Source organism: Poecile atricapillus, chromosome 1, assembly GCF_030490865.1.
Source record: "Poecile atricapillus isolate bPoeAtr1 chromosome 1, bPoeAtr1.hap1, whole genome shotgun sequence".
Classification (NCBI taxonomy): domain Eukaryota; kingdom Metazoa; phylum Chordata; class Aves; order Passeriformes; family Paridae; genus Poecile; species Poecile atricapillus.
In genome coordinates, this window is record NC_081249.1 from 171,097,472 (window position 1) to 171,111,388 (window position 13,917).

At 42.0% G+C, this 13,917-nt stretch overlaps 1 protein-coding gene across 7 annotated transcripts in view; it reads left to right on the top strand.

Annotated features, from left to right (window-relative positions):
- TRAF3 (TNF receptor associated factor 3) overlaps positions 1 to 10,678 on the top strand; it is a 69,711-nt gene extending 59,033 nt beyond the window's left edge. For all 7 annotated transcript variants that reach the window (XM_058854306.1, XM_058854324.1, XM_058854332.1 and 4 more), the window contains 2 exons: positions 1,552 to 1,726; positions 2,921 to 10,678. In XM_058854306.1, the coding sequence (XP_058710289.1) occupies positions 1,552 to 1,726; positions 2,921 to 3,492 (747 nt within the window). In that variant the 3' untranslated portion in view covers positions 3,493 to 10,678. The remainder of the gene's footprint in view (positions 1 to 1,551; positions 1,727 to 2,920) is intronic.
- Positions 10,679 to 13,917: the final 3,239 nt, after the last annotated feature.

Genomic DNA, 13,917 nt, shown 5'->3' on the forward strand with positions numbered 1-13,917 from the left:
TCCAGGAAAGCTGCTTCATATATTTACTGGGCCCATACCCCTGGCATTTATGATGCAGTACACAGCTTTCCTTCACAAAGCACCAATTCTGGAATTGAGAGATACATAACTTGTTTTAAAACATGAACATAGAAATAGCTGGTTAATCCTGAAATACGTTACATTGCTCAGTGGTTTTGAGACAAAAAATAAGATTTTGCTAGCTGGCTCATCAAATTGACAACCTTCAATTAATGGTTACAGACTTTGAGTATAACTGAAACCACGTGATTAAAAGCAAATGGCTCAAAGGGGAAATGGAGGTTGCATGAGGCAGAAGGGTTTTCCCCATCCGTGGAGAGCACTGAATCCACATGGCCAACCAGAAGGCAAATGCAAAATAAATTTTATTTTATTGTTTTGTGCTCAGCTGCCACTTTGTTTTTGTGAAGAAATGAAAAATCATGTTTACATTTGTTGGCTCTATATGATGATACACTATAAAGCTATAAAGTTAGATTCGGAATTTAACTGTAGGTGGTAGCAAAAGTAGTTTCTTCTCTCAGATATTTCTGTTATCATTTGAACTTCACAACTGATTATAGGGTTCTGGCTAAAATTCCTGCTAGTCCAAATTAGCTGTGATAATGTGAAGTGCTGTGTATTTCTTGCATCAGATTTGAGGTAGACTGGAAATATGTTCTTGATATTCGTAATGTACTAAGGTGCTTGCAATGTCCCTCTTTCAGAGAATACTGGCCTTTCTGTCTATTTCTTTCTGGAGTGTTATATTTCATACCTTTCCAAAACCAGCTGGGCTATATTTTCCTTTTTCTTAAAAAGACTCAACAGAAAATACCTTCAAAATACATGGGTTGTTGAGTTTAGGAAGTAAGAGTGGGAATTTTAAAGATACTTAAGGGGACAGATGTGGTCATTTTGCTTACATTCTTGAGGGCTTCTGATACAGTTATGGGCACATCATAACTCAGGCTTTGATGACTGATTTAAGTGAGCTGGGAGCTTGCACATGTGTGTACTTGTGTTCCATGTGTGCAAGAATAATGGTGTTTTCCTGGAGGCATAAGTTTTTTTGCTGTAAACCAATATAAACCTGTGCACATGGGCAGCCATCTGATCCACACCACAGGAAGTTGTGCCCATATTTTATTGCTGAAGTACTGTCACATGAAAGCAAACAAGTATCAGCCCATAATACCAATATGGAGACATTCAGAAAATTGTTCTTACATTGAAAGGTTTAAAAAAACCCCAAAAATCAAATTACCTTAGACAATGGTTACACTATAACAAGTCCCTTTTTTAAAATAAAGCTATTGCTAATTCTGATAGTGCTCTACCTATGCAGTACTAAATATTTTGTGTTTCATAAATACCTGGGCTATTCCTTTAAATTTTCAAGGTTTGTGTTATTAAAATACAATAGACATAAGCAAAACTTGTTTATATTGGAATTCAGTCTTATTACCAACAGATAATTAAGTCTTTGTTTAATTTGCATAAATAAATGTCTTTGTGTAATTTTAATTCATATGCTATTATTTTATAAAGCGAGTGATAGACAGTCAAGCAGAGAAACTGAAAGAACTGGACAAAGAAATCCGTCCCTTCCGACAGAACTGGGAGGAGGCTGACAGCATGAAGAGCAGTGTGGAATCCCTCCAGAACAGAGTGACTGAGCTGGAAAGTGTTGATAAAACTGCAGGGCAAGGAGCTCGGAATACAAGTGAGTGTGAGCACAATGGGCTGAGGTGGTGTGGAGAGGAAAACAGTGTCCCTTGAGTGGCACTCCCATTGTGACTTTTATATGGAAACATCAATAATGATTCTTCTGATTTTTGAGTAGGAGATTGTGCATTTCATTTGTTGATGATGTGGCATTGCTTCTGTGCTTTTTCTTAGGCTTGATTCTTGTCTTCTACTTTGTTTTATTGACTCTTGTCTTGACTGCATTGTTAGCTCATTAAAAACAGTTTCTCAATTGATCTTTGATAGCTAATAGCTTTCAGCAACTTCTTTATATCTACTCTTGGTATATTGACATTTTCTACTCCTTTTCTCCCCTGTGAATGGATCAGAATGGTTTTCCACCTGAAAACACCCATCCTGGTTCTGTTAGACAGGTGTAGACATCCTAAGAAAACTGAGATCTGCTTAAGAATAAGGTTATTGTGCTTCTGTGTAAAGAGTGGAATTCAGCAGGACAGTGTAGATCTTATGCAAGTGTTTAAATGATTATGACAAAGAACATTTAAATAGCCCTATATAAGATAAACCTGCCTTATGAATTCATCTGCTTCTCAGTATTGCACGTTGACCAATTTTGCCAGTAAGAAAACAAAAGAGTAACATGAAAAGGAAAGGGGGCACAGAAAACATAGTCCTCCCTCCAAACTAAATAAATGACCATATAATACAGGTCTAAGCTTGAATTTTTTGGCTTTTTTTATGAAGAACTTTAGACATTGTAACAGCACTGTACTTCTGAGACAAATAGTATCTAAAAAGAATGTTTTGAATTATCAGGAATGCATCTGAATTTCAGAGGGATTACATAGGATGTAATAGGAGGCTTCCAAGGTCTTGCCTGCTAAATAGCAATCTGCAGCATTACTACCAGATCTGCTTTCAAAAGATGGAAGCCTCTAGTTATACTGTTTAGTGACCAGGAAAAATCTGTTAAATGATTTGAATATTTGACTTTTACTGCACGTTTGATTAACATTCACGTTTGTAAAAATCCCACCTAACCTAGATACCAGCCAGCAAATTAGAGCCTGTAGAAATTGCTTCATCAGTGGCCAAATGCACTTTGGTTGTCGAGGAGGAAAGTGTTTTCGTACACAGCACTGGTGATTGATTTTTACGGTCTTTAGTAAAAAGCAGGGTTTCTCACCCGTATCCTTTCTGTTTCTGCCAGGCCTGCTGGAGACCCAGCTGAGCAGGCACGATCAGATGCTGAGCGTTCACGACATTCGGCTGGCTGACATGGACCTCCGCTTCCAGGTTCTAGAAACTGCAAGTTACAACGGAGTGCTGATTTGGAAAATCCGAGATTATAAACGGCGGAAGCAAGAAGCAGTCATGGGGAAGACTCTGTCCTTGTACAGCCAGCCCTTTTATACTGGATACTTTGGCTACAAGATGTGTGCCAGAGTTTACCTGAACGGAGATGGCATGGGAAAGGGGACGCACTTGTCTCTGTTTTTTGTCATAATGCGTGGAGAATACGATGCTTTGCTTCCTTGGCCCTTCAAACAGAAAGTGACTCTCATGCTCATGGATCAGGGACCGTCTCGACGCCACTTGGGAGATGCTTTCAAGCCAGATCCAAACAGCAGCAGTTTCAAGAAGCCAACTGGAGAAATGAACATTGCATCTGGCTGCCCAGTCTTCGTGGCTCAAACTGTTCTAGAGAATGGAACGTATATTAAAGATGATACTATTTTTATTAAAGTCATAGTGGATACATCGGATCTACCAGACCCCTGACATACACTGGGGGAGGCGGATTAAACAGAAGGCAACTCCGTTTGGGGGTTTTATATCAGTTTGTCTTCAATCAGAGGTCCTAAAGCTCACAGAACCACCTTGTGGAACAGATGGAAGAGTTTGAAGGCATAACTGCGTAGGGTCCAATTGCGAAAGTAGCAACACATTAAGAAATCATACCATGGTATATTTTTTAATAGAACTAGCAACACTTGAGCTCTGAAGAATCACTTATCCTTCATCAGGAAAGTGATTATGGTCAGAGAGGATTTTTTTTAACTTATTAATGATCTAGTCAATTGGAGGTGAAAAGACATATACAGTATGTGCTGAATCAATTACTGACTTTTATTTCTCTTAAGCTAGAATACAAGAAAAACCCTTCACATGTGGGCTAGCTGGAAATTGTCAGCATGTTAAAAGAAGATGAAGTAATGTTACAATTATGATATTCTTTGAAAAACTGAGGTGCAATCTTGTCTGAAATATAGTATATTGTCTTTTTAAGGCCTCATCTGGTCTCTGTTTTAATAATTACTTTGTCAGAAGATCTTGGAAAAGTATCCATGTCTTCTCAAAAGTATCTGAATCAAAATCATATTTTTATTTAAAGTTCTATTGTTACAAAAAACATTTTATTTTAAAACTGTTGATAGACTGATATTTCTTGGAAGAAAAAATAGAAGATATCAAACACTGGTTATCACTTGTGATAGGAAAAAAAAACTATTCAATTCTGTTATTTCTCTTTAGAAATGTAAACCTACAATATATGTCGTAGTTAATGACACTATTTCAAAATTAAGGAAAAATCACTCATGGATGCTGTGCATCATTATCAGATTTATAATTGTTTTCACCCTAAAATAGGGCATTTGTTGAACTTTGGAGTTCTAAACGGAATCCTGTACATTTTTTAAAGTTCTGCCCCATGCTTTCCAATCAAGCTATATATGTTGCACATTATGCTGTCAGCAGTATATAGTATTTTCAGTATTGGGGAGGAGGATTAGTGCTGAAAAAAGCCTCTATGTTTGTTCTGTACTAGCAGCCATTGCTTCAAGACAAACCAGCAATGTCCTAATACAGTGATGGTGGCTTGCATGCATACATGTGCCTTAGATGTGCTGTGCTGCTTATAAACCATAGCTTTTTATTCAGATTAATTCTGAGATCTGAAATGGTAGTTTAATTGGACTTCAGGCATAATGTTTAGCCTTGTCTTCAGAGCCCTTAGGTACCTTGCAATGTATGAAACAGAAGGCAGAGCCCACTCCTTTGGCTTCTGCAGCATCTATGACTTGGCCATGGTGGAATCCATCCTACTGAGGTGCCAAAACGTTATGCTCAGTGCTCCTATGGAGCTTGGACTAGACAGACTCCATGGCCACTGTGAAGGCAGGTGACATTTTTCCTCTAATGCCTGTGACTGTAAGGTGGCATCACTTGAAACGAATCCATCTGAGAACTCTGGGGCTGTGAATATGGATGCTTGTGGCAGCTTCTCATAGCAGACAAGCATCCTAATGGGGAATGCATGGGCTTCTTTCTTGTAGCAGCCTGAACTGCAGTGGAAAGCATTTGCTAGCCCTGAAACATGCTGACTGCAACCTGCTGTGTTCATCTGCTTCTATTTAATAGCCTGTAACAAGCAAGCCCAGAGACACAGCCTGACTGTGGTGCTCTTTAAAATCCTGCTTAAGCAGAGCGGGCTTGCACCACTGTGTTTTCAGCCTTCATGGGCTTGAAATAAACTATAGCATCTCAGCCTTTAATGCCAGGCTGTATCAGTTTTCTGCTTTTTTGAGGCATAGTCACAATTTTTGTCTAAGGTGCAGTTGAATTCATGCCTTTGTATTTCAGCTTGTCTTTGCCGTTGTCTTTTTTGGCTGTGCCTTCACACACAGTGCCTGCAAGAAGTATTTATGGATATACAATGCATGCTAAGTGGTCTTCATGGGTTTTCCAGGCACCTGCTAGAATACTGCCTGCTGCTGACTGTCCTGACCGTCGGCAGCAACTTGTCTTCCTTTTCTTGCCTTCCATTGTCCGGGTACTGTACTCCCTCTATGGTACGTGGCTGTCAACAGGTGCAAGCTCAAATATGGAGGCACCTGCTAGCATTTAATTTCTAGCACGGAAGGAGGATGTTCTGCACAAGAGATAAATATCTATAGATATACCTTCATCTATATCTCTAGATATAATTGTATGGCACTTGCAGTTTTATGCAGGCTGCATAAGTAAACCCATCACTTACGCTTTAGGGCGAAGGTTCGCTCGACTTGTGTCATTTTAATAATTGTGAATGTAGGCAGCTGAGCTTTTGTGTTTGTGCATCACAGAATTTTACTGAAAACAGGATTCCCAAGTGGAAATGTCCAAAGGACTCTCCTCCCATTGCTAATGCATGTCTTGTAAAATTAAATGAAACCGTTTGGCCATCTCAAAACAGTTTATATCCTGTTTCAATCTGGGACTTGGAGGAGATTTCTAGTATAAGCAGGGCCCAGCATATTCTGCAGATTTGTGACTACAGTTTCCAGCTTCTGTGACAGAATTGCGCTTCTAAATCCAAGCTCTTTAAAAGAGGAGGAATAAAAGCATTTCCAGCCTTGGTGATTGAAAGAGGACTTTGAAACATGTGAATGTGTAAACCAATAGGGAAGTCTTCCTGAGTCTGCACACAGCCTAAACTAGTAGCTTTAAGAGATCTGAATATCTCGTCTTGGTGGGATATTGACTCAGAAACTTCACAGAGAAGTTTAAATATGAACACTGCTAACTATCTAAATGCCGATCACTGTAGCAGAAACATCAGTCACTGTTGTATTTCACAGATCTCTATGCTGCTTTCCACATCTCCCAAGTGCCAAAAGCACCAGCTGCCAGAATCTTCAGCTTCACTTGGGCAGCTTTTATAATGCAGTAATGTGCTATCGATATAAAAGTATTTTTGCATATGTGCTTTTTATCACAGTTAATAAAATGGAGGCCTACTGCACTTATTTTTTAAAACTACATGAAGCTGCCAGAGAATTTCCAGTTTGCCAACCCTGCGTACTGTGAAATCCAGGATCTTGCTACACAAATTAGACACCGCCTGCTGTGGAATACCTGAAGCCTTGACTGTAACACCCCTTTCTCCGCAGAACTCACAGGCCATCTCTGTAGAGTTCTTACTGTGTACATAGAAATCGGTTTCCTCTGCTTTCCAGCAAGGAGTATGTAGCATTTTGTGAAAACAAGGCCACTGTATATTCTCTAAGTTGAAAGGAAAAGATACCTGGTGCTTTACTCAACACTTTTAAGTTATTTAACTGTTTCTCTCATCGCTGAAATGCCCTTTATCCTTTTTCTCTTTGTTCCTGACTGAGGTATCCAAAGTTTTCTAGGGCCTGTCTGTTTAAAGTGATTCATGGGACAACACCCTGCCCCCAAGGTATACTCTTGAATCCCGGCAAACTCCTGGGGCTGCCACTATTGCAAGGGAGTCCCAGAGTATTTGTGTTACTTTGAACAGAGTTTGTTCAGTGCAACCATATTGTCCTCTACTTAGTAATTCTTAGCAGCACACGACTGAAGTCTCTTGCTGGTGTTCTTTCTTCACGGTGACGCTCCAAGTTATGTACAAACCTCTCCCGTTTCCAGCTTCCTCTAGGGAGATTCCAGTGTGTGACAATCTGGATGTTGCCCTTTGTGTGCACTCTTCAGCACAGAGTGATGAGTGCACCTGTTACCTAGTCTTGAATCCTAAACAGGATGAAACCTTTTGGGTGTTTAAAGACCAACCTGCAATTATGATGCATGACCATGTCTGTATTGCTTCTCTGAGCTAATTAACTGGGGTCTTGTTTCAGTTCCTGTCTACACGGTACACCTTCAACTGCTGACTTACAATATGCAATGTTGATTTCAGCCTTGTACTGTAAATGTTGTTCTTCACAAAGAGAATGTGCAATAGGAAAAGGGAGTGGTGGGTGGCATACTTTTGATGGAAAAAACATGCTAGATTTTTAAAAATATGGAAAAAAAATGCAGTTTATTTCCTTTTCTCGTGGTGGTTTCTACTTGGAAAAGGAAAGATGAAGATATGTGCCTGTTTCTGTGCCTGGTGAATTTCTCAAATGCAAAGGTAATAGAGATTTGTGTTAGCTGGGATTTAAGTGTTGAACCCACGAATGTTAGGTTGTGATTGTATTGCTTCTGTTTCCTCAGCTTGCCATGATTATGGCTCACTGAGGTGGAGTTTAAAAGCTACCACCTATTTGTATCTGTATTCCATCACCTGGGATAGGCATTTCACCCAACAGTGCAGGGTATCTGTTGATATTTTGTCTAGTTTTTAAAACTCTGGTGCTCTTTGGTCCAAGACAGAGAAGTGTGTAGGGAGTGACAAGGAAAGTTGCCTGCACTGCAGAAGAGTGAAAAATGTGACTGCAGTATTGATGCCTTTGATATGATTTAACTATGCAAATATACAAATAGGTGAGGGGGGAAATTCTTGGGTTGCATACCTAATCTCTTAGATTTTGCTCTGTAAATTTCTTGTATGTGTGTAGGTACATACATATACACACAGACATGCATGCACATAAATATGCAAAGTCTTTTCTTTATGTAGAAGTGATGAAACAAAACCCTTTCCTCCAAGTTATACTTGATCAATTGGTGCAAATATAACTTGCTGCTGCTAAGGGAGGATCTTGGCTAAGGGCAAACTTTGGTTCGTATATTTCAGGTTTGACCACCTGTATGTAGCAAACACTTGGTTCAGTTTTGCTGAAGACTTCAAATTGTAATTTAGGACACATGTTTTTCCTCATGCTCTGATAATTTGGAGATTCCTGTATATTGAACAACTGCAGTGATGGGCAACTTTTTAATTGCAAATTATTTCCTCTGCTTTGGAACAAAAAATGATAAAAAGCATCTGGACCTCTTCCCTGGAATTCCTGTCCTGTTCAATCAATACCTTGATACTCTGGTTGAGCTAGAAGTCAAAGCCACTGCAATAAGAATGATTGGTTTAACAGTTTAATCTGAGAATAGTTTCTAATACTGTGTACAGTGTATAGCAAGTGCTATTTCTCTTTTTTGGAACAAGGAAATCAAGGATGAGATATGATTTGCCCAGAGTCACAAAAGGAATCTCCTGGAGCTGGAACTGAATGAAAGGTTCCAGTTCCCTGGTATTACCTCTGAATCATGAGGTTTTACTCTTCTAATACGTTTGTCCCTTAATGGAACTGGAAAATCAGTTGACATACCCTGAAGACCCACATCAGGACAGTAAGGGCTAGAATTAAACATACAAGCTGTCGTGATTTGGGGTTGCACACACGTGGTGGCCCAGACGTGCAGAGTGAAGGCCAGCACAGCATGTCAGTGTGAGTAACAGCAGCAAACACATGTCCTGCTCTGTTTGTTCAGAATCATCTAACAAAACCAGTCTCGTCTGATGCTCCTCTTAACTAAGGAGGGAGAATACCATTGTACAGCAAAGTGGGTTCATCTTTGTTCTACCAGTCAGTGTGACTGACCATTTCTTTCTTGTGGGGCTTTCTCCCTTTTTCTGTAAACCAAAATCTGGAGGGCTTAATTGTTCTTTCTTGCCTCTTAATCCAGGCCTTTGCAGAGAAGCACCAGATAGGAAGGCTGTGGAAAACTTTGGACTGCTGATTCAGGGACATCCTCTTAAGATTTAGAAGAGTAGAGTTATACAACACATAAGGGATCTGACTATTCCTGTTTCTCTTCTAATATATGGTCAAGACTGCAGCTTCTGTCTTCCATTTCATGATGTCAGTGTAGATATTAGGCTGTGTTTTTCCATTATTTTCCCTCCAAGTTAGGATTAGTTCCTTAGGGTTCAAGTAAGTTCTGAATTTCACAGAGAAGCACCTGAACCAAAACCCTGGATTCAAACATCCCAGACTTGATGTGGAGCTCAAATCTGGATCCCAACTCTGTGGCTTACTAACCTACCCATTCAGGGAAGGGTTTGTTGTCTCTATGTGGTGTTTGTGTTTTTGGTCCTTTGGAACTAAGCTTTTAATTTGGTTGCCAGTTCTGCAAGGACTTTTTAACTTCTTAGCGATGCCGGTGTTCACACGCTCCATTGCTGGCAGTGCGATGCGTAGTGATAAAATTTGACTCTGTCTAAGGGTTACTGAGATAAACCAGCATTATCATTCGTAAAGGTCATTTTCTTGCATAGTGTTCTGAGCTTTGTATTTGAATATAGCTCGCACCTGAAAGGACACATCTTCCAACTATGACCTGCATCACTGGCAGAGAGTTGTGTAATCTGTACTTGTGGAATGGGAAGGTACAAGCTTCCATCGTTGCTGATACATCGTGTACTCCACCTATTTTGTTTGTCTTATAGCTGTTGTTTGGTTAATACTTCTTTTTTTTCAGTTTTATAGAAAAAAAAAAATGGGGAAGTTCAGGATTTTTTCTACAAGGTATAAAACTCCAATGAATTAGTGGTGACTAGAGAGCTGTGAAAAATACCCCATTAGGAGATGATGGGCTAAATGTAGGTCCATTTCTCTTAGACAAGTAGGATAACCTTTAAGATGCATGGAACAACATAATAATCGGGAAAACTGAAGCTTACATTTGTTTCCAAGAAATTCTGTGAGAACTATCTATGGAAAAGACATCAGTGATTGAGAATAATGTACAAATTAATGTGTTTGAAACTTGTGTATCCATTTCTTTAATCTCATACTCTTCAGTGAACGGTACACTTGTGTTCAGTTTTATGATCAAAAACAAAGACCAAAGAAGGCCAGCTTCATTTGATTGTGTATATTCTGCCTGTCTTAATTATCAATAGCTGTAAGGATACAGTGCAAGTGATCTGGTAACCAGTGGTTCTCGTCCTTTTCTTTTAGGGGGAAAAACAATTTTAAAATGTATAATTTATTGCTCAGCAATAACCATGTTGTTAAAATAATAATAAAAAAAAAGAATTAGCAACATGTCTTAATTTCCCAATAGCATTATTATATGTTGTATTTCAGTTTACTGTATATTGTGTTTTTGTATTTATTTGTGTTTGGAGGTCTTGCTATGTCTTTTTGTGTTTAAATGCTAATAAACAAGGACAGTGTGTAAGAGTGTAGAATGCTGAACTCTGAAATGCTAAACTGTGTTATTAAAGGAAAAATAAATAAGTAGGAAATCATATTTTTTAAAAAAACTTGGTGTGTTGAATTTGAATGACTGCTGTTCACTTGCAGGTGGCCAAGGTGCATCCTTCCTCCTCTGTGAGCATGCTGCATGTTGGCTGTTCAGTGCTTTGGGCTCACATACCTGATCGAGCTTTACTGTGGCATTTCCCATCCTTTGCACAGGTAACTTGCCATAAATTCAGTCAGAGTCCTCTTATCCATCTGCTAACTCTGCTGGAATAAACCAGGCGATGGTGTTCATCCTAACATCAGAGTTGAGAGACCTTGTGCAAACAGAGTAGAAATAAATGGGATGGCTTTTCATGCATTTGGGGTACACTGCTTTCCCAGAGAGGTGTGGGAGAGTTGAAGCATAGCTTAAATGTTTAAAGATGTATATATCTTACTTTTTCTTCTCTTGTGTCATTAGTGACTCTTCTCAGCTCAGAACTGCATGGCAGGTGTGTGTGTGAACATGATGCAGTCTGTAGAAACACCAGTCAGTTCTGGAATGAGTGGAGCAATGTTTGCACCGCGTTTCAGATTCAGCCTAGGGATGAAACCCCTGATCCCCTGTGGTGTTGTATGAAGCATGCAACTTCTACTGAGCACCACTGTCGTCCCTCCCACCCCTTTCTTAGTGAAATTGCAGTTTCCCTTCCTTCCCATCACTGCAGGGGTGGAACTGGGTTTAGCAATGCAGGAATGTCCTGTCTGTGCTCACACCCAAGACTGCAGTGTCTTGGCAGGAGCCACTGCTGCGTTGCTGGCACTGCAATGGGAGAACGACCTGGCCAGCCCATCCTGGTGTTTGGAACAGGCAGAGTGAACGTGCTGGGCAGCCACGTTCCATGAAATGGGGATGCCAGGGAAATGGCAAATGCAGGCACGTGGGCATGGTGAGAGAGGAGAGTGGCTAAGAAGTGCCATCCTCACCTCGTGCAGGATGTGCTGAAGTAGACGTTGCCTTTGCTGCTGAAAGCAGTCGCTGTATGTGGCTCTGGATGCTCTGACTTCTGCTGTCCTGCTCATCAGCCTTTCCACTCACACTCCCAGCGCTGGCACTTGAGGCTGCACTGCCTGAAGCTCTTCAGAGCTCTGCTGTGGAGCATGAAGGGGTGGTGAGCTTCCTTGTCTTAATGAAGTGGGTTACCTTCCAGCAGAGTCCTCTGGAGAGGAGACTCCTCCTCCCAAATTGGGGAGCTTGGTGCTGCTCAGATGTGACACTTCCATCATTACAAAGCAGCAGGATATGCAGAGAGGAAACAAATTGCTTCAAACATTAAGGTAAACACTAATTCTCTCCTCACCTCCCTGCTCCTCCTCCCCCGTAATTGAAATGGCACGTGGTGCCCTCCCTGGCTCCAGTGAGGCTTTGTAAAAGGTTTCTTCTTCATGCCAGGTCCCAGAAGGTGACTGCCAGCCTCATGAGGTCCTTTCCCCCTGTGGGCCACCTGGTACTTAAGGTGACATGAGCAGAGTGCCAGCTCTAGGAGCACCAAGCAGCCAGGGAGAGCAGGGTGAGGAGCTCCTGGTCTATGGAGGGTGCTGGCTGACATGAATGCTACCAGAGCCTGGACCTGCTGCTAGGGCCATCTCTTGGAAGAACTGCAGGGGTTTTTTTAAAGTTTTTGGGAAGTTTTCCAGAGTTTCAAACCTTGGGTTTGCTTGCTGTCTGGTAAGAAGTCAGAGGTTTTCAAAATGTTAATCCTGTGTATCCTGCTCCCTGTTTGCTTCCACGTGACCAAGTCCTGGAATTGTGTGAGGAATGGGGAAATACCCAGCAATCAAAACAAGTGGTGAAAGAGGTGATTTCCCCCAACCTTCCCCAAAACCAGTTATTTCATGAGTCAGTTGTGTGGCTCCTTCCTGCATGCCTAGATTGAGCCCTGGAGGCTGTTCCTGTCAAGTAGTGTGTCTGGCTTGTTGTTTGGCCAAAACAGATGAAAACCCAAGTATCTTCCCTACCCTCCTTGACAAACGTGGCACCTGGGGAGGCTGAGCCCACTCAGATCCCTTTCTCCTTCAAGTGAGTCTTTGGCAGTGAACACTGGACATGAGCACATGCTTTGGTGTGTTCTGTAGGCTCACAAGAATGGGGAATGGCCCATGGCAGGAACTGAATTCCCACTAGCTTGGCTGGCAAACCCAAAATAGACCTCAGGGACTGACTTCCACCCTGCAGGCTGCACTTTGGCTTAGGCAGTGTTTGGGCACAGCTGGTTTGGTTGCAGCTGTGTTTTGGCAGCATGGCTGTGTGAGTGGAGGTGGGAGCTGTCTGCAGACACTGCTGTGGACACTCGATGGCTGCTCTGTGCCAACGCAGAAGCTTTGCAGAGATCACATGGATTTCTACCAGGTATTTCTACCTGGCAGGCAGAAGTGGCATCTGCCTGCAGGAGCACATGGGAGGTGTGAGCCTGTCCCCAGCCACGGCCCCTTTAGCACGTGTCCCTGCAGGGGTAGGTAGTGATGGCTGGTGAAAGGCGCTCAGTTTTCTGAGGATAAAAACGGGTACCAGCCATGCACAGGGTTGGATGGAGTGGGCTGGTTCCAGTGGCCAGCAGGTTGGCCTGGGCTCAGGGCTGAGAAGCAAACCTGGTTGCTCACAGCCCTACTTCAACAGCTCTGTAGCTGCTCCTTGCAGATGCCCCTGATCGGAAGCTCTTGTTCCCCTGCTTCACGCTACAAGGTAAGAAGTGAGTTGGAGTGTGGCTTCCAAATGTGATCCCCTCCAGAGGCTTCTCCTGCCTTGCTGCCCTGAGGGTAAGGTGTGGCTGCTGGAGGCCTGTAAGCACTCGGTGAGTTTCTGTTGCTGAATTGGCGTGGAGCTCCAAAGAGAGATTGACTGGATATTCAGCTTCAGCTCCTGACCAGCCCTGAAATGAGGCTGTGCCTCTCCTGGCAGCACACACAGCTCCTCTGACACCAGAGATTGGTTCTGGCAGTATAGATGGTGCTGTTGCACCCAAGACTATCTTTTTTTTTAAATTAAAGGAAATCCCACGTAGGGATTTTCTCTGGTTGATGCTAGGGGCTGCCTGCGTTAAGGGCAGCCATGAGAGGCTGTCACCTGCCAGGGCCTTTCTCCTCATTTATTGAAGCTTAGCTTCACATTGAAACCATCAGCAATGCTGCACTGTGCCAAGGAGACTGGCAAACATTGTGTGCCTGGGTACAGCCCAGCTCCCACAGGGGGTGCCTTCAGCACTGGGGGTTTGGAGCCAGTTTTTGGCACACA